A 21,332-nucleotide genomic window follows, 5' to 3' on the forward strand; every position below is an offset into this window, starting at 1 on the left:
GACAATATGACACTCCTCCTTTCCTGCACCCCCCCACAACATTCCCTTAGTGCAGTTGATCTAGCGACAGGGGATGAGACTTGTAATATCTGACATTTAGAGCACTGAGAATGCCTGATTGGCACTTGATTAGGGCTTAATTCATGCCATTATCTCCTTCAGTGCAATTAGCTGGATAGAAAATTGTGTGGTAAATCACAGGGGTTGGGAAACCGAGGCCTGGAGTTGCTAACTAGCTCTGAATTCATTGGGGCACGGAATCTGCGAATTTTTCTCCTGCCATACCTGTGACAGCACCAGCGTGACGCTACGTCTGTCTGACAGATTAGCATGCTAGCAGAGCGCCTCTGTTCATAATCAGTTCATCCAGGCCAATTTAGTATTTTCAGGCCTTGTTTCTCACCCAGCCTACCCTAACCCACCCTTCTGTGCACTTCATGGCAGCTCTTCCCCCAGGCCTGATCTCCAAACCTCACCAGGGACGGAAAATAATTAGGGAGGGAAAATTGTGCCTGACACCATTTTTGAAAGGCAGGGTATTGTAATGAAAGCGGAGCAGGACTTCTCGGTATCAGAGGGGGAGGCAGAAAAAAAGAAGAAGAAGAAGAGCGGGAGCAGAGAGAAGAAAAGGGAGAGTGGAGGCTCTATGAGAAAGCCTGAGGAAGGTTCACACAGCTTTAGTGGCTAGTTAGAATGCCTGCAGGAGATCCTCAGCATGCCAAGGTTACTCCACTGCTCACTTTGTCTAATCGGGCCACTCTGTCGTAGGTGTCGTAGGAAGAGAAGAGAGTGCTCTGGCGTCGCCTGAAAACATCTCTGATTCCTTCTTATATTCACAAATTCCTTCCTTTTTCTTTGCTTCACTTCGGTTTCGCCCGGAGCGCTTTCTCGGGTGCGTTCGTCTCTTCCTTTCAGAAACTCCGGCTGCTTTCATTAGCGCAGGACTGAAAGGTGACCAAGTAACTCGAGATGAATAAAAACCGCTGTCCCACTTTGGAAGAGACAGAACGGGAATGAAATATAGGCGTATATATAGAATATCTAAAAGAAACATCGCTGAGATTAACATAACGGTGTTGTTTCACAGAGAGTCAGCGGAGGTGGACAGATGAGTAAGGGTTAAATATAGCACCGGGTTGCATCGCTGCAGGAGACGCCGAGAGAAGAAGGCATATTTCAAGTCAAGACACATACATGGTCATTTACCATTTATACAACAACTTTCGGAAAGTAGGTCCGTCCGCTTGTAGCAGATTTTCGGTGAAGGCACTGCTACGGTTATTAAAAACTGAGAATGTATGCGGCAGATACACTTCTCCTGGCACAGATCTCCAGTTTTAACCCCATTATGGATATCTACACATCAAGAGTTCCATTAACATGTTGATATAACAAGGTTGCTAATCTTTTCGAAAACTCCTGCAGCGGATCATTGGCAGTTCATTTCGCTGTAATTGACAATATTTCCTGAATAAATTCCAACACTTTTGCGTATCGAATGTTTTTTTTGTTTGTTTTTTTTTTTTAGATATCTCACACAGAAACTTTTCCCCACAGCTGAGACTGTTGGCATGCAGGCTCGGTCCCTGCTGAGAGCAGATTTATGTGACACATTCGGCTCTCGAAGGTGACAATAAACGCCACACTTAGCTAATGAGGATCAGGCATCGCCTCCATGAGTTCACACTCTCATCTTTAGCGTTGCAATCAGCAGGGAATTCCTTCTTAAATCCCTCTTAGATTAGAAAATAAATTGACAGCCCGTCTTGCATCTGGGTCATGCTTCTGCTGCCACAAAGGCTGAGACCTGCTTTCTGTGTTGTTAATTCATTTGTTATGAGCAGAAATCATTTCGGTCGCTAGGGAGGCCTATATTTTTTCAGCCTCAGGCAAATTCCCCCTGGGTGGCCGTGCTGTTTTATTGATTCTTGCGGTTACATTGTTTTGGATCGTTCCTCGTTGCCTCTAAGTTGGGCAACAGCTGCGACCGAGCCAGCGAAGCCTCAGAACTTGCTCTTATTACACAGGCTTGAATGCTTGGCACTTTCATATCTGAATTCATCTCTGCATATTCCTGCTGAGGTGACTGAGGGATTGGATTGAGAGATTAAGGTATTGAACTGCCAGAAGAGTCCAGCATTAGCACCTAAAGCGTTTTCAGATTGCCTGTCTTTAGAGATCTGTGAATTCGTATTTTGATGCCTCTTCTCAGGCTACAGAGCGGCACCGCCGAGCTGCCAGTCATCCTCGTGAAGCCTATCTCGGAATGTGGCCCATTCAAACGGAGTCAAATTAAACCGGTGTCACTTTGAAGTAATGGCGCTGAAGCCATCAGCAACCCACTCAGTCATTATTTCCAGGGGTAGCCAGTATGCAGAGAATTAATATCAGTCTGGTTATGGCTCAAGAATCATTTTTAATATATCCCTGTAGTGTGCGCTGACAGTTTCTCGGCTGTAGTTATTAGTCTCAGGGGAACTCAACAGTCTGTCCTCATACCAATATCCTACCGGGAGATGTTGCAAACTTTATTGTTTGATGACAGATGGTCATTTCACAACTGGTCACACTCTGTACTTTGGGATAATGTCTCTGCACTTCTAGATCATTCTTCCAGAGTCCTATATTAGCAGTATATATAGAAATCGCTGTTCTAATTATGAATGCATGGAATTTGTGATTGGATATCCACCATACGTGACTTATGGACTAGAATATGAGTGAAGTGCACAATACAAGCACTTTTCAGCTCTACAACTTGATATTCTGACCCAAATTTAACTACAGACTCAGGCGTTACCCAAGAGTTACCCAAAGGAGATGAACCTTACCGAAACTATGCTCAACTAAACTCAGCTGCAAACGATTGTGAAACTGTGAATCTCAATACACACGATTGTGACATCGTGTTTCTCAGTATGAACAATAACAACACTGTTTTTCAGCTATAACCTACTGAACTTTGAACAATCATAACTTTTCTTGTGAAATATCAGCTTGAACAAAGATCAGTATTTGATCCAGCGCCACTATCTGGTGCTTTGATTTAACCACAATGTGTAGCAGCACTAATCATGTAGCAGATGAGGTAAGCTTATCCTTCAAACTGTGAACTTTCTTTATATACCCGAGCATCAAATGAACAAGAACCTTATTTGTTAACACATTAAAAGTAGACATAAAGGTTAATCTCATGTCATCTTGTTTCTAGTTCGTGACTCGGCACACATTATTAAAAAAGAAGGCAGCAAAATAATAGGATGTGTATTATTTAATAAGGATAGAAGCCATAGTGTTAAATTAACCCATTGAAAACTCCCAAAAACATCGACTGAAGCAGGTGCATAACCCAACTCTGAATACAAGCATCTTTCCCCATTTACTTTTGCATATATGCTGCTAACCCAGTATGAGGTCTAGGAGGCATAGTGTACAGAGGACAGGCCTGTAATTCATTAGTCCTGCACTATTTGTTCGATGTTATTGCGATACCCTGAGGCATTTCTGCCCATGCCCTCTTTATCCCAGTCAAGGGATAAGTTCACTCAGCATCTGTTGGAAGCGATCTAACCCAAACACAATTACTGCAAACTCTTACTTACGCTGATCCACTTAAGCCCTCCTGTTTAAGCTCAGCCTTGTACACTACCATTTAGTTAGAGGGGGGAAAAAAAAGTCCTTCCTGCTGTAGCTTCATCCCAAACGAAATCTGTCTCGGAAACTCCGCTGACGTTGGTAACCAGACCACACAGCACTCGTACGTTTATGTGTTTGATGGATTATTGCATCCTTTGTTTTATAGCTCTCTTGAATGATTTATACAGAAGATAAAAGGTCTATATGATCGAACTCCAGCTTGCTCTCATCGTCTCTTTAACTCCAGTCGCTCGGATTAACACCCACGGTGTGTCTTTTCGAGACGTGCTCAAAGAAAAAGAAAAAAGTCAACCTATTCAACACATTTGTTTTCTCCTCCCCAAATTGGCTCCCTTGTTTGCAATTTCAATCTAAGGTGGGATGAGGAATAAAATCAAACCTGTTCAGCTTTTTTTTTTTTTTTTTCCTTAAAGATAAAAGCTCTCGATCCGGCAGGGGAATTGGGCTCCCGCGGGTTTAGAGCGAATCGAAGGTATATTGATGTGCGTCTCCATTTGTAGCAAAAAATAAATAAATAAAAAATTACTTACAGTGAATGGCCTCGTACCTGACGCATCTCGGTACAAATCAAGTCTGAGTAAAAGTTTTTCGTCTTGAGAAATATGCGACATGAATTTAAATCATCATCGTTAATAGACTACAGTGGCCTTCAATGAATATTTATGTTAAAATATAATAAGGTATGGAGTAAATTCCACTCAGAGAACTTCTGGTGAATACAGAGTCATGATACCGGGGCACGTTTACTTAGATGAGCGGAAAAACTTTGACGAGCCATTGGTCGCCTCCACACGATGACACATCGGGGTGTTACGGACGGCGAATTTAGGAATTTGTGATTCATGCACTTCAGGCGTGTGAAGAGAAGCGGTTTTGTCGCAGATGTCCGTGACTCATAGACGTTTCTAATGTCTGGCACATCTGCAAATCATTTTGTGTTTACTACACAGAGGTGAAAAAGAGATTTGTGTTTTAGAAGAGGAGTGTGAATGAATGGCACAGTGGAAATATATATATATATATATATATATATTTACACAAATCAAAGCTTTCTGTTAAATAGACAGTAATAAGTGGACATACAATACCCGGTATGCATCATCGGTTCACACACATCAGGCTGCTATTAGGAACTGGAATATTGTTTACTTTCTGATCAGTCAGTCATAAACATGGCGAGTTATTATCGTAGCGTCGCTCACATCTGAAATGAATCTATCAATCATTTGATCTGTTGCTAGTGTGTGTCTGTGTATATCCTGAGGAAAAATCTCCTGTTGTCGGAAAACAGATTCCACGCTACGTACGTTCGTTTGCAAGAAAATATTGCCTTAAGTTCACGAGTTTTATGTTTTAATAACACACCAAGAAGTTTCGTTTGGTTCCAAAATCTATCGTTTTTTTTTTCTCTTTTCTTTTATAAACCCCAACATTGAAATTAGATTTTATATGAAAACCGCCAGGCTAGATAATAGCGAGATAGGACTGTGTTTGGACCTTGTAATGATGACAAACCTGAATAGGTGTTAGATACACTATGCACTACATGGTGCTGGGAAGTAGCACTGGTGTTGTTGGTCCTGAGGGAAGTCAGTGCTGAAGGTGTTGAATTACTGATTAGAAGGTTGTGAGGACTAATCCCAGGACAAATCCGATCAAATCCAAGCTGCCACTCCTGGGCCCTTAAGCAAAGGCCCTTAATCCTCACTAGCTCAGTGGTATAAAATAAAATGTAAGGATGAGGGCGTCGGCCAGATGTTGTAAAGGTGTTAACAGTGACTGAAATTTTTACCTGTTGCATTTCCCTCACTGAAACTTTTTGATATCACACTTTTTCCCATGCTGTTAATTTTCCTCATATGTTTTCTCTGGGCCTTGTCTGGAACTCCTGAGGTTTAACAGCTTTGTTGGGTAAGAAACGGTTGTAGTCCTGCCCAGATCCATTGGCTTCCATTTTGTACTGGCACCGATACTTTCTAAAATGAGCTTAAATGAGCAAAAATATTTTGGCCGTCAGAATCGTTGCATTGTTGGGAAAGGAATAGCATGTTCGTTACAAAAGCACTGCGACCGAAGAGGCCAGGAACAAGCCGAGTCAAAGTTTGTTGCAAAGATAAAAAAGTTTTTTTTTTTTTTTTGGTTAAAACTTTCAACTTGTTTACAAAGGTATAAATGTGGGCTAGCTCGTCTGTCTTGTAATCATCTTCGCCAGTGATTTGAATCCATTTCAGTAGCCTGGCATTTCCCAAACTTCTTGTAAGTTTCAATTTTAACTCTTGTAGAATACTTTGTTCAAGCTGATATTTCACAAGAAAACTGAGTGCTCAAGTTATGATTGTTCAAAGTTCAAAGTAGGTTATAGCTGAAAAACTGTGTTGTTATTGTTCATACTGAGAAACACGATGTCACAATCGTATGTATTGAGATACACAGTTTCACAATCGGTTGCAGCTGAGACACATAGTTTCAGTAAGGTTCATCTCCTCTGGGTAACTCTTGGGTAACGCCTGAGTCTGTAGTTAAATTGTGGGTCAGAATATCAAGTTGTAGGATGGTGGATATCCAATCACAAATTCCATGCATTCATAATTACAACAGCGATTTCTATATATACTGCTAATATATGGAGTTTTATATGCAAACCCCATGGACAAGACTTGCAGAAAGCAGTGACCTTGAACATACTGCTAAAGCAGTTTTTTTTTGTGTTTCTGAAGGCTGTGCAGTGAAAATGGAAAGGTATTGACCAGTCTTGTGCAATATTGATTTTGCTTTGGTTGCCATTTTTAATTGTGATTTTAATTGTCTAGAACCGATAGCCTGCACTGCCGAGAGCGACAATGCTGAAAACTCCTCTAGATTGTACTTTCTCACATTGCTAGAAGTCAGTCTGCTAACCGGAACCCCAGTGAACTGACCGTTGTTTTAACATTCATGGCATTTGATAGACATGTTATTAAGAAACCCCCAAAAAACAAACTTCTTCTTTAAAAAAAACCCCCAAAACATCTTCATTTCAGTAAAAATAAGTCTAAGAGTACTATTAAGACAAAACCCTACAGAGGAATTTGTACAATGAGTGTACAGCAACAAAAACAAGTCAAGGTAGGTTTTTTTGTTTCGTTTTGTTTCTTTTTGAATAAATGAAAGAGGTTGGCCTTCAGTCTTCGATGTAAGACATTCAGTGACAGCTGTTCGCATATCCTGGGAAAGTTCATACCGTCACCTGGGTGCCAGTACAGAGAAGAGTCTTTGAGGCATAGCTTCCTTTTACCTTGAGGGATGTTGGGTCGAGCTGAGCTGTAGCTGAAGGATGTGTAGTATCAGTGCAGGGTTTGATGATCGCCTTCAGGGAGGTTGGGGTCTGTTTTTGGCTTTGTAGCCAAGCATTGGTATTTTAAATCTGATGCAGGTAGCTAGAGACAAGCCAGGAAGCCAGAGTGACGTGGGAGAACTTGGCGAGATTGCATTCTGGATGAGATGCAGGGTGGATGGTGCTCAGGGGAAGACCTGCCAGGCGCGAGCTGCTGTAGTCCAATCTCAAGATGATGAGGGACTGAACAAGCACCTGAGGTGTCCCTCTGGTGGGAAATGGCCGAAGCCTCCTGATATTGCTGTTTACATGAAAACAGAAGGGTTTTAAACTAGGAAAGACTGAAAAAGATTGCTTTACAGGCTTGGCAGAACATCAGACGAGTCTGATAGCCAGCATCCAGCGATGTTTAAAGCTCAAAGTCTGTGCTAAATATGACGTTTTTGTTTAAGGTCATGCTCGTTGCTTGCTTGTGCTTGTGTGTGAATACTCATTTTTATTGGGTTGAAGAGCATTTATCGTAGCTAGAAATCTGCTTTAATTTTCAGGCTGTCAGAACAGTCATTTCTTCTACTTATACCCTTTAGTTTTCTCAGAATCCATCAGAAATCTACGTCCAGTTTTGCCATGTTTCAGTACATTAAACATGAATGACCACAGTATTTTTCCTCCGGCAGTTATCCGCTTGGTTTTTCTAAATTTGTGCGGAAATTGAAAAATTATCTAGGCGCTATGATAGTTTGTTTGCCTTCATGTTATTCCAAGGCTGTTCATGCTCATTTGCCAAGTCATTGCCCAATGAATGAGAGAGTGGATGGAGTGGAACATTACATTTCATTTCTCTTCAGTCTCTCCCAGTTCTGTATTAGCAGCCTGTCTGCTTGCGATATTTGATGCCATCTGACGGTACGCTGCTGATATCTATTTGCCTCCATCTTAGTCTGATTCATGATAATGATGATCATTTTTGTTCAGATTGGCTAAGGCCTTTAAGTGGGAACGTGCACAAATAGTTTCTTTATTATTTTTCCGACTTGATAGCCGAGGTTTCTCATAGGTTATCGAGTCATGCCGATCCCACGTGAAAGTAAAACCTAGACTATGAGAGAGGTGCACCAAGCCAAAACGTTCTTCACACCAACTCCTTTTAAGAAGAACAGAGCGGATGTGTAGATACATAAATCAGCAGGGGCTGTGGGCTTTGAAGATTTTGAAGCTAGTGAAGACAGAGAAGAAGAAGAAGAATAAATAGGAGGAGGAGGAGGAGGAGGGTTAGCAGAATGAATGCAATCCTTTTTGCTTCCTAACCCAAACGCCTCTGTGGAGGTATCAGAGATGCCGGCATCGTCTTCCATTGTCAGGCCTGTTTCCATAATTGCCTTCAGCTTCATATTCTGAAGTGATCACCCCTGCTTTTACTGCTGAGTTCTGCCCGGAACAGATTCTTTTCTAGGCACATATCGTAGTGCCATTAAAAGACAGACACACACAGTTGAACAAAGGAGAAATATTTCATTGTATTACCTTATCCTAACCTTCTTTCATGAATTGCCTCATGTAGACTCCTATCATTTGGTATTAGTATTTGAACCAGTTATGTGATTTCAGGATTATTGAAGCGTCTTTGTCTTTTTACAGTGGATGGCTGCATACACAGAGCAGCAGGACATTACCTGTATGAAGAGTGCCACTCACTAAATGGCTGCGAGACGGGCAAAGCCAAGATCACCTGCGGCTATGACCTTCCTGCCAAGTGTAAGTACCCTTCTGTCAACCTTATTTACTCAAGGAAACAACACCGTGTAATGCTGGGGCCAAGTCAGCGTTATGGCTCTGCTCTGTCCCATATGCTGTGTCATCTCGCTCTGCATCGAAATGATGGTGACCAATTAACCGAAAACAGTTCATCACTCGATTAATTAATGATTCTTCAAGCCTGTACCATCTGAGGTTTTTTTTTTTTCCTCCTGAACATTCCAGCAAGCAGCCTTGATTAATGGACTTGTATTATTAGGAGGATTGAATGGCTGAAGGGGCCATCTGTACTCAAACAAAGACATTAAAGGAACTATTACCTTGTAAAATGATTGATCTTTCAATTGGGATTTATTTCATTAGCTAGTGGCTTTCTTTGGTGTGTTCTTGAGAGAGAGAGAGAGAGAGAGAGAGAGAGAGTGGTGATGACTGTCATTTCATGGTGGGAGGAGGACACAACATGGCAGGGATTGGTGTGTTGTATCAACGTGCAAGTAATGGTGAAAAGAATTCTGGGTATTGAAGTAGTTGTCATGGTAACGTTAGACGCTATGTTTTTGGGTTTCGTTTTGGGTTTTTTTAAAACCTACTGTTTCTTTTATTCATTTGGTTAAGATGGAGTTATCAGACACATAAATCAGAGATTGTGTTTTTCTCCCATGTAGTTTTCCGTGTCGGGCAGCAGAACAGAACAAATAAGAAATACTTGCCAATTTCTCTGCTGTCTTTTGATCTTATATTGTGATCATCAACAATTGAATCATGTGTAATGTTAGCCAGAAACCTTGAGGCAGTCCAGCCAGAGAGGTGTGTGTGTATGTGTGTGTGTGTGATGTCTTTCATTAGTCAGTATTACGTACTCTGTGTGAAGGCAAGTTCCCAGGCTGGTCTCTCGAGCCCTGAGGAGCCTCATCTGGCCTTCCAGTTTTCATTCTATTCTTCCCACTGTCATTGTTCTTTGTTATTGTTTTCACTGCTGTTAAAATATCAGAGTTGAAACTTTGTTCTGTCTCTTTTTTTTCCCTCTTTCTCTTATCCTCTCTGTTTATTCTGTGGTAAATAGTTTCACCTGAAACAACCTTGCTAAGACTGCCAGTGTTTTATTTCCTATCCCAATGAGTATTTGAAAGGCGATGCGGAAAAATGTTCCCAGACATCCACAACTATCTATCTATCTAAACCCCAACCCACCCATCCATCTATCCAACTGTCTAAACCCCAACCCACCCATCCATCTATCCAACTATCCAAACACCAACCCACCCATCCATCTATCCAACTGTCTAAACCCCAACCCACCCATCCATCTATCCAACTATCCAAACACCAACCCACTTATACATCAGTCCATCTAAACCCCAACCCACCAATCCATCTATCCAAACCCCAACCCACCCATCCACCGATCCATCTATCTATACACCAGCTCGCTCAATCCACCAATCCATCTATCCAAACCCCAACCCACACATCTACTGATTCATCTATCTATACACCAATTCACTCATATGCCAATCCATTTATCTATACACCAACTCGCTCATCCACCAGTCCATCTTTCCAACCTCCAACCCACTTATCCACCAATACATCCACCCAAACAACAAATCCATCCATTGATCCATCCACCAATCCATCCATTCAAACTCCAACCTTCTCATCCACCAATCCATCTATCCAAACACCAAATCCACCCATCCACCATCTATCCCATTCACCGGTACATTTATCTATACACCAACTCGCTCATCCACTAATCCATCTATCCAAACACCAACCTGCCGATTGCCAATCCGTCTATCTATACACCAACTCGCTCACACACTTATTCACCAATACATCCACCCAAACACCAAATCCATCCATCCAGCAATCCATCTATCCAAACACGAACCTGTCCATTCACCAATACATCTGTTTAAACATCAAACTCCTTATCCACCAATCCATCTATCCATACCAACCCACTCATGCATCTATTCATCTATCCATCCATCCATCCATTTAGCTCTCTATCTGTCTTTCGGTTTCAGTCTTTCTGCCCATTCAATCATCGGTCTATTATTCCCTCCATTTCTCTTGCGGTCATGGATTCATTGCCCTGGATGTCTCTATTTCACAGTATAAGAGTGTCATTTTTTTTTGCAGGAGTCAGTGAAAGTTGCTTTCCTTCAGAAATGGGCCACAGCTAATGATGTATTAATGTGCAGAGGCAGAACAAGCCCAGAGGCAAGACACACAGTCACCGTTAACAAAGCTTAGTCCATGCAATGACACAGCAACACATAACAACACAAATACTCTTAAATATCTTTTGCAAAGTACTCTGAAATATCTTCTGTTAAGTAGTGTTAAATATATTTGACTATGTCCTTATTTAAGCTTAGAAAATGATGGACTACATTTAAAAGACTAATACCAGAGAGGAGCCACTTGAAGCATGTACAGTGCTGCCGTTTTTCCCCATTAAAACATCACACAAAATGATGTCTGTCTGTATTCTTTTCATACGACAGTTGAAGCACATTATTGTAATGGACAATGGAAGCAGAGGGAATGCACCAAGAACAGCTCATAGACAAAATAGGCTGCATCTGTTGCCATGGTTATGCAAGCTCCATGATGCATAGTAAAGCATGCGTTTACAGTGTGATGAGGTGGGTCAGATGTCTTGTTGTGAGAAATATGCACAGGTTTGTGTTTACATTCTGCCGACATCTGTAAATGGCAGATTATGTAGCGCTTCTTGCAAGCCAGGGAGTACAGCGTATACGAGACATATGGTCCGTTTACTGTTTATACCCTGGCAAAGTCACAAATTTGCGACATTAAAATTGCCTTATTTTCCCCATCTCTCTTTCTCTCTCTGTCTCTGTCTCTCTCTCTCCTCCCCATATGCCTGTTTCCTGAGCTCCTCCTTCTCAACCCTTTCATAATCCTAACCTCTGGATGATGACAAAATGGCAATATTTCTCAACCCCCTCCTTTTTTACCTCATTGCTTTCTTCTTCCCGGTCTCCATCCAGTTTCATTTGGCCTGAGAAAGCCTCTTGTGTTTACTCTTATAGTAGTCCGAAATTAAATTACTCTTGCTTTAAGAGCTTCTTGATATGCTGTGACTAGTATGCAGTTATGTGGATGGAGTGGCTTTCTGCAGAAAGGAACAGGAAGCGTCCCCAGATGTAGCTTCCAGAACACTTTGTACCGTGTTCATCTTCCTGGAATTTAATGATCCCGAGTCCACCCGAACTTAATTATGTTTACAGAGAAGTACGTTCTAGCGATGATCAATACGAGACCATCTCCTGGGTGTTGCCCTTTATCATGCTTCCCATCCTTGACTGTCAAGAGGGTTTCTGTCTGAGTAGCTATGATTAAAATGTTATTTGTCCCAGATCTGAGACCGTAGTGGAGGCAGTAAGTGATGAGTCAAGAGACCAGTTTTGCTAATTCCTTAAAAGCGCCAGGCGTTTGCCACCTTCCTAATGCATCAAGGTTTACCAAGTTGATTTCGCTTTCGCTAATGTGGACTGGAAAAGCAAACAGGGCAGACAGAGAGCAGGGAGGAAAAAAAAATCATATCTGCAAGAATAAAATGCTTCCTTGTGTTTCAGATATCCCCGAGGGACCGGGCCCCGCGCTGGCTCGAGAAAAGTGCCTGAGAGTAATAATGTAAAATCAGATAGTTCTCCTTGCACAAGCCAAGCTTGTTTCACACAAAGTCAATGGAACCAGACATTTCTCTCTACCTCTTTTGCATTTTTTTTTTTTTGTAAAGACAAGAAAATTGGGAGCTATTAGTTTTAAGCGGGTGCTTATCCCCCGAGCACCCCCACTCCTCCTTTTTAAATTTGTGAATCACAGGACCGAATGACACGCCCCGGTGAGGAGAGGACTTCACATGTGGCACACATTACTAAAACTCAGCCGTGTGTTATTAAGAAATGAACGTAATTACGTGTCTAGCATGGTGGTACGGTGTCACGTCATTCTCTCAGACATCTAAACGTTGCCCTAAAAATGATTATTTCAAGACATTTTACAAAACGTCTGAAGAAAGTGTCTGAAGATAGATTTTCGGTGTATATATATATATATATATATATATATATATATATATATATATATATATATATATATATATATCGGTTGTATTAGAGTACACAAAGATTTCTGTGTGGTAATCAGGAAGTCTCGTAAACCCTTTTTTTCTTCCGTGTCATGCAAGAAAGTTCATATTCAAAACTCCTAATGTAATATTAATGCACTCTGATGGCATTTGAGCCAAGCCCTTTTTAATGTAGTCGTAAATAGCCCCGTAAAACGCAGGAAGACAACACAAGCTGAGATGGTAAATTATTTAACCGTCACACCGCAGCTAGTTAAGCTTCATGGTCTTCATGGCTGGAGAGTAGCATTACTTTTCTTAAAAATTCAGTTGTCCTCAAGGAAAAAAACAAACAAAAAAACATGAAGATTTCCTAGTTGCCATTTATTATTTCCTCCTGGTTCGTTCAAGGTGTTCAAAACCTCCTAGGTGAATGGCAGCGGCCAGTTGAAATTGAGAAACTAAATACGTGAGAATAAGGTAAGAGGTAAGGGAAATGTCTTTCTATCCTACTGTTCTCCAAACCCAGTGGAAAACATTTTATTTTTTAATGTCTCTGCATAAACAAAACCCAGGCCCTCGGCGAATGAATAGTTAACGCTAAGGTCACGGCTGGGAAAGTTGACATCCCTGAGGAACGTTTGCAGCACAAGAGAAGAAGGAGGGGAAGGAATCGGGATGGCTTTCACGTAAAATGAGCGACCTGTATCTCGCCGATTCTGCCTGAAGGTACAGAGGATCGACACTTTCAATCCTTTTGTTGGTGTTTATTGCTCATTCACTCGTCCTCTGGCTTGCTGCATGCCTTCACGAATGAATTATGCACTGATGTTGAAATGCACTTCAAAGCTCTCAGGGTTACTCTGACATTTCTTGCTATTGCGATTTTTGTCGCAGTTTTATTTTTCCAAAATATCTACTGTACATATTCTGAGCATCGGATCACAATGTACATGTACTGTAGTGCATATCACTTACTTTAACATGCTAACAGAACAGAATAAAGACTAATTGTATGAGACGAACAATAATCATAGTATGAATCCACTTCTGATGCAGAGAATGATGTTTGCCTCCTCGCCAAACGGACTTCAATTAAAACTTTGCCTGGTGTTTCAGTTTTGCAGCTAAAGCTATTACTTGCTATTACCGCCTAATGTGTTCATTTGAATAAAGCAAGAGGTGAAAGAGTTGTTCTGAGAAAGTCAATAGAAAGTAGAGAAGAAAAACAGTTCTCTTAGCCCCGGTGCTGAGGCTAGGGATTTGTCCACCACTGCTCTGTGTATTCAGTGAGGATGTGGAAATGGTGCTTCCAGACTTGGTCCACTGAACAGTGACTTTTTTTTTGCATTTTGTGATAAACTGTTCTTGGTTACAATATACGTATTACTGCAGCCTGCCAGTGTAGTTGTTTAAACATGATTTCTCCCAGTGCAACCTGATTGAGGCTCTGGAGGCGGGTTCTTAAGGTGAAAATCTGTATTGCGAAATGAATTTTCCTATAAGAAATAATGTAAATTCAGAAAATCCGTTCCAGCCACCCAAAAATATGACCAATATTCCCAATACAAAGCCTATGTTAAAAGGCTGCTTTCAAAGAACTGACCCAAGCCAAGCATTCCATGTCAAGGCTCCTCACAGGAAGTCGTGCCACCAAACTTGGGCTAAAAATCGAAAAGACCACCCACGCCACCAATCTGTCAACAAAAAAACACCCGAAAAATCACCTAGCTTTTGAGAGCATGGCAAGGCAACATTGGTATCGTGGGTTGACTCTATCGACGCTAATTTCTTTCAAAATGTCAATATTTAAGGCAAAAATTTGTAAGGGGGGGGGGCGTTCATATGCCAAGGTTCCAGTGTATTTGTAACCTCCATGATTTTGAGTTATAAAGACAATGGATGCTATTTACCTTTTTGGAACACTATATGTGTAGATTCAGTTCTGTGTCTCAAAGCAGCTTTATAGAACATAAGAAATATAGAACAAAAGTTCAAGGTTAATATTAGACAAAAAAAAAAGTTCAAGAATAATGTTAGACTTATATTTACATTAATTTGTATTTATCCCTAATGAACAAGTCTGAGGTGACTGTGGCAAGGAAAAACTGCCTTAGATGGTTAGAGGAAGCAACCTTGAGAGGAAACCTGTCCTCATTATAGTGAGATTATAAATTATTTTAAACAAATATTCAGTAGATTTCACACAACAAATAGTTGTGTACTCTTGTTGTGAGCAGCCATGTTGATTTGACATCACTTGCTGAACTCAGTGGGGAGAAGACCGTCCTGAATTGATCTTTTTTTCCTAGACGGAGGGCGGAGTTACATCCAAATTTTGCTGTTAAAATAAGTACATAAGGTGTTATCTAATAGTAGCAACTCTTAGTATCTTGCTCTCCATCATGTTCTTAGGTACAATAAACATAATGGCAGGTCTGAAGCGGACGAGGAACTTTTGCACTGTTCTGAATTTATAAAATGTAAAAATCCGTCACTCATCCTAAGGCATGTATAGCTCCTTGATGCTATCCTGGTGTCGTAGTAGAGTTAGCATGATGGGAAACATGTGGTAATAAAGCTCAAGGCTATCCTGCCATTTTTGAATGGTGGAAACTCTGCATCAGGACTGTGTGTGTGTGTGTGTGTGTGTGTGTGTGTGAGGTTGCTGGCCGTTTCTCAGCCACGCCCACATGCCAGCTCGGGCAGATGTTGTATTTCAAACATTGCACTATTAGATCATGCCAGAGGCTCGGCATGATGGATGTGCAGAAACCGTTTAAGAGAGAGGGAGCGAGCGAGAGAGAGGGAGGGAAGGAGAGATAGAGAGAGAGAGGTGACAACGGGCCAAAACAAACTGGCGACACACAGTGGAGGATGTTTGAGCCATGCCACACTTGACCCCAAACACACAGGGGTCACTGACATCAAGTGGAGCTTATATGACTCTCGCAATGGCGTCCTCTTTCTTCCTTTCCTCCCTCTGCCTCGCCGTTTTATTGCTTCTCCGTTCACACAGAAATAAAACGCTGAATGATGGAAACTAGCGGATTGAAACTGAAGGCAGGAAGGTTTTATAGCCTGCAGCATTTTATGACACCCAAAGACAAACACGATGGCTTTAATGCGCTAACGAGAGAAACAGATACAGCCGCCTGTATGTGCAGCTTTAAATTCACATTCCTCTGCTGATGCTGCGGTATGATTAATGACGATTCACCCACTCACTGATTTATGTGTTTGTTTGGTCTGCTTTTGGTTTATTTTTTATTTTTTTTAAGTAATTTTCTTTTTTCTTCACTGTGTTTTGCATTGCAGATTATTGTTTCTTCAGTCTGTTTTTCTATCTATCTATCTATCTATCTGTCTGTCTGTCTGTCTGTCTGTCTGTCTGTCTGTCTGCCTATCTATCTAGTTTACATATTTATATTTTTTCATTATTTTTCATTCATTGTTCATTTATTTATTACTTTTATTTTTTTTTAATAATTCTTTTTTTTTAAAAATAATTTAGTTTTCGGCTCTCATTAAAATATCTGTGATTTATTTTGTTTGTGTCTCTCTTTTTGATTTTCAGAAATTATTTATTTATTTATTTATTTATTTATTTATTTCATTTCATTTCATTTCATTTCATTTCATTTCCCTTTATCACATTTATTTATTTTTTCCTTTTTATCCGTTTTCTTTTAATTTTTTATTCCGGATTTTTATTTATCTCTTTACTCTTTTTTGTGGTAATTATTCAGTTTTTTTTTTTTGTTGTTTTTTTTTTTGGGCAGTCATTTTATGTTCTAAAAACTTTTTTTATTTTATTTATTCTTTTAAAGAAAGAACTGTAATCATCATTCCAGATCATTTAGAGATAGATCTTGAAATAGTTACCGAAAGGCTAATGGAAAAAAAAATTGATTTTAATTGAGTGAGGATTGAAATCAAATCTCAGATGCTTGATACAGCAAATACAGTTACAGCCTTAATGGTGTGAAAAGCCTTTTTTGGGGGGGAGGTAATGATTCTTATTGAAGACTCTCTCTCTCTCTCTCTCTCTCTCTCTCTCTCCTCCACTACTGGAGTAACAGATCTCTCTTGCCGCTGTTATTACTTTCTAATCTCAAACAGTACTTCTGATGTGCTTTGTCTTTAATCTCAATGTTCAAGCAGGTTCATTATCGTCTATTCTCTCTGAAGCCTGCGTTAATCTAATCTATTTCCTCTCAAAGTCACTAAATGATTAGTGTGTGTGGGTGTGTGCTTGTGTGTGTGTGTGTGTGTGTGTGTGTGGGTGTATGAGCCCTCAAACTGCAGAATACCAATTTCTCCCTCCTGGTCTCCCCCGCCTACAAGTTTGATTTGTTTCACTCAGATCCCTAAAACCCTGGCGAGTTTCCTCACGTGTTTGTATATTCGCCTCTTTTTGCTCATCACCATCATCATCTCTGGCAGGGTCAAGACTCCCCCCCCCACCACCACCTCTCTCTCTCTCTCTCTCTCTCTCTCTCTCTCTCTCTGAAGCAGATGCGGAGGCCCGATATTTACAGCGAGCACACCTGGAGCAATAACACTAATCGTTAGCCTGTGATGCATTTTGAGCTCGGCTGAGAAATCAGGCTGGCGTTTGCTAGAGTCTCTCCACACGCTGCGCAAAAACAAATCAATCACAACAAAGTACCTACTATTAGTAAGTGACATGTAGTTCATTCTGATTACGCCCCTCCATCCACTCCCCGCACACACACGCGCACACGCGCACACACACACACACACATGCGCACACACACACACACACACATGCGCACACACACACACACACAGATTGTAATTGGGTGAGTTTGTGTTTATCACTTTTGGCTCCTCCTCCCCCTCAGATTGAACAACGCAGATTAACTGTCTGAAGTCGAGAGTGACTTTAATTTGGTGATTTGTTTTCTTTCTTCTTCTTCTTCTTCTCTTTCTCTCTGCCTGTCTCTCTCTCTCTCTCTGTCTGTCTGTCTGTCTCCCTCTCTCTTTCTCTGTTTGTCTGTTTCTCTTTCTCTCCGTCTGTCTGTCTGTCTCCCTCTCTCTTTCTCTCTGTCTGTCTGTCTGTCTGTATGGCTTTCTGTCTCCCTCTCTCTCTGTCTCTCTCTCTCTCTCTCTGTATGGCTTTCTGTCTCCCTCTCTCTTTCTCTCTCTGTCTGTCTGTCTCCCCCTCTCTTTTGCTGTGTCTGTCTGTCTGTCTGTCTGTCTGTCTGTATCTCTCTCAATCTCTGCCTCTCTGTCTGTGTCTGTCTTGTATGTCTGTCTCCCTCTCTCTTTCTCTCTGTCTGTCTGTCTGTATGGCTTTCTGTCTCCCCCTCTCTTTCTCTCTCGTCTGTCTCCCTCTCTCTTTCTCTGTCTGTCTGTCTCCCTCTCTCTTTCTCTCTCTGTCTGTCTCCCTCTCTCTTTCTCTCTCTCTCTCTCTCTCTCTCTCTCTCATTCTCTCACTCTCTCTTTCTCTCTCTCTTAACTTTTGGCACCCGTTATGAAAATCTTAAGAACTTTCAAAGTTCTTTTCTTCACTTCTGAACATTTTAAGACCGATTGATTAAGCCATTATAGCGTAAGCAGAATATTTTACACGCCTAAATAACATGTACTTTGCCAAGCTCCTTAATGTAAGTTTAATGTATCTGTGGACAGTAAGTAGGTCTGCACCAAACTGCTGGATCGATAGCATCAGATTTTCTTCTGAACGAACGCGGCACTGCAGGATGGATGAACTGTAACAAAATGCCTTTAGGCGAAATCTCTAGCGTCGAATCAACTCGCACCAGAGGTTAGGAAATGTTTGATGAGTTTTTGAGTTTCTTCCTGTCTATAATATATCTCCTACTCCGAGACAGCTTGTGTATGTTGTATTAAAACAACGTGGAAATGTTTGTATTTCGTCTACTTTTTAAATCTTGCTTTGTCTCCTTCCTGTGGCTGGAAAATGTTTAAATAGCTTCATGCTAGACTCAACGAAAGCAGACTTACTTAATAGGAAGACCTTTAGTGAATGAGATGTAGTGATCACCAATCCGACGAGTGAAGAGACGAAGACATCCAGATGATAACAAACCTCCTGTTTATAAACGTCTATTATATTTCTTTACATTTTGTCAGTAAGGTTGTTTTTTTCCTCTAAACACGTTTTAAATATAAAAGTAGGCGTGGCATCTTTCAGTAGAGTTGAAATGAAATCTTGAAAATCTTTTCTCCTTTAAAACTCGAGCACTTCCCATGCCGGTGTCTCCCATTTCAGTTCAGAAGTTCAGAAAGTCTGGAGTTTTCAGACATAGCAGACAAAAGTGTCCACATTTGACCATTTGAAGGATTTTCCCAGGTACATAAATTATTCCAATTTTTATTAGTCCAATTTTATTATTTATACAGTGTTATAGTCAAAATAAAACTACTGTTAAAAATGGTATTCAAAAATAAGATTAAATAACAAATTAAAATGGAATTATCTTTACAGAACAGAGGAAAAATAAATAGACAAAATATAAAAAATATACACAGCATATGGAGATGTAATATATACACATCTCTCTGATGAATATTTTAGGAATTCCACAGAAGCCCATAAAGTAAAAAATGAATGAATGAATGAATGAATGAATAAATAAATAAATAAATAATAAAATTAATAAATATAAATGTAAATAATCAAATAAATGAATGGATAGATAGATAGATAGATAGATAGATAGATAGATAGATAGATAGATAGATAGATAGATAGATAGATAGATAGATAGATAGAAAGAAAATAAATTAAAATCTCTGATCCATGCTAAGTGGTCTCAGCTCTCCTTCTGTTCATTATGAAGGATATGCTTCACTTCAATCATCCTCCTCCTCATCATCATCCTCATCATCATCATCATCATCATTCTCATAATCATCTTCATCATCATAATCCTCCTCATCATGATTCTCATCCACCTCCTCATTATCATCATAATCCTCATCATCCTCATTCTCAACATCATCATCATCATCCTCGTAATCATCATCCTCAGTCTCATCGACATCATCATTCTCCTCCTCATTATTCTCATTCTTAACATCATCATCATCATCAACAACTTCATCATCCTCCTTCTCATCATCATCTTCATCCTCCTCCTTCTCATCATCATCATCATCATCATCATCATCACCACCTTATAACCAAAACCCCATCACGATCTAAAGCATTCAGGTCTAAAACGCTCTTTAGCCGGACACACTGTCTCTTGTGTGCTGGAAAGATGCTAGAGTTTAGAGAGCTGCTCCATTAGTGTCCCTCAGTGCTGCATCTAACAATTTCTCGTGACGTAGTCAGAGCATCGCCTCAGGACCTCTCGTCTCTTCACGCTCCTTTCAGAGGCTATGATAGTATGCCGGTGATTAATGGCTATGCTAAAAACTGACACAGCGATAATTCCACACTGTGTCTATGCCTAATTATATGCTGCTCGTCGTTAATGTACAAACCTAAATGTTTTTCATTTTCTTCCTTTTTTCCGCCGGCCTCGTCTTTCATCATTCTATACAGTTAAAAAAAAAAAAAGCGATAAGTTTATGGTATACAGATAAGAAGTTTAAAAGTGCATGTACTGTGTGGTCAGGACTTATTTGTTTTGAATGAATTATCCACTCTGAAGCACGAGATAAACGAATAGATTTTGCTGCTGAATTCATACCATTTCACCAAGAGCCCAGATGTGAAGCAATCACGAGACAGAAATTACCTCAGCATCTGTGCGCTAATCAAGAGCCTCTCTACTGCCTTATTAGACATAATTAGTTCTCAGTCAGCCTCCCACCAAATTGTATCAACCCCCCCACCCCTTTTTTCCTAACTATACCGTACGGTCCTAACCTTCCGCTTTTTAACCTCCTGTTGAATGTTTGTGTGTTTTTCCTTGGCCGGACCTGTCGCTCAGGTCATTCCCCCCCGAGGGGTTGGTGTAATTTGGTAATTTTGCCCGGACGGCGATACAGTAATTATGTGGCATCAGCTGCAGAGCTGTCAGAGTGATGTCCAGAGCTCATCCATCACCTGCATACACATCAGAAATGCTGTTTAATTCACACAGCCGTGCCGGAGTTACACCACTGGGGCTTTTTACTGATCAGGAGGATATACCTGTTCTCTCTGATCCAGCACTTCATCTGAAAGATAGAGGAAATGGACGAAGATGACGACTGAGCACAAAGACACTGTCTCTATCTCTATCTCTATCTGTTTACTGTTGGTTTTAAAGCTGAGGTGGGCGTGGCCTATCACTGCAGCTTTATTCTAGTATTCTAGTGATTATAGTATCCTTTTGTCTTTCTTTCTTTCTTTCTTTCTTTCTTTCTTTCTTTCTTTCTTTCTTTCTTTCTTTCTTTCTTTCTTTCTTTCTTTCTTTCTTTCTTTCTTTCTCCTTCCTGTCTGTCTGTCTGTTTCTTTCTTTCTTTCTTTTCTTTCTTTCTTTCTTTCTTTCTTTCTTTCTTTCTTTCTTTCTT

At 40.6% G+C, this 21,332-nt stretch overlaps 1 protein-coding gene across 2 annotated transcripts in view; it reads left to right on the plus strand.

The window, feature by feature from the left end:
• The window catches only part of macrod2 (mono-ADP ribosylhydrolase 2), a 570,945-nt gene that overhangs the window by 193,876 nt on the left and 355,737 nt on the right, over positions 1–21,332 (plus strand). For both annotated transcript variants that reach the window (XM_058379542.1, XM_058379550.1), the window contains exon 5: positions 8,609–8,725. In XM_058379542.1, the coding sequence (XP_058235525.1) occupies positions 8,609–8,725 (117 nt within the window). The remainder of the gene's footprint in view (positions 1–8,608; positions 8,726–21,332) is intronic.

This window comes from Hemibagrus wyckioides, linkage group LG03 (genome assembly GCF_019097595.1).
Source record: "Hemibagrus wyckioides isolate EC202008001 linkage group LG03, SWU_Hwy_1.0, whole genome shotgun sequence".
NCBI classification, from domain to species: domain Eukaryota; kingdom Metazoa; phylum Chordata; class Actinopteri; order Siluriformes; family Bagridae; genus Hemibagrus; species Hemibagrus wyckioides.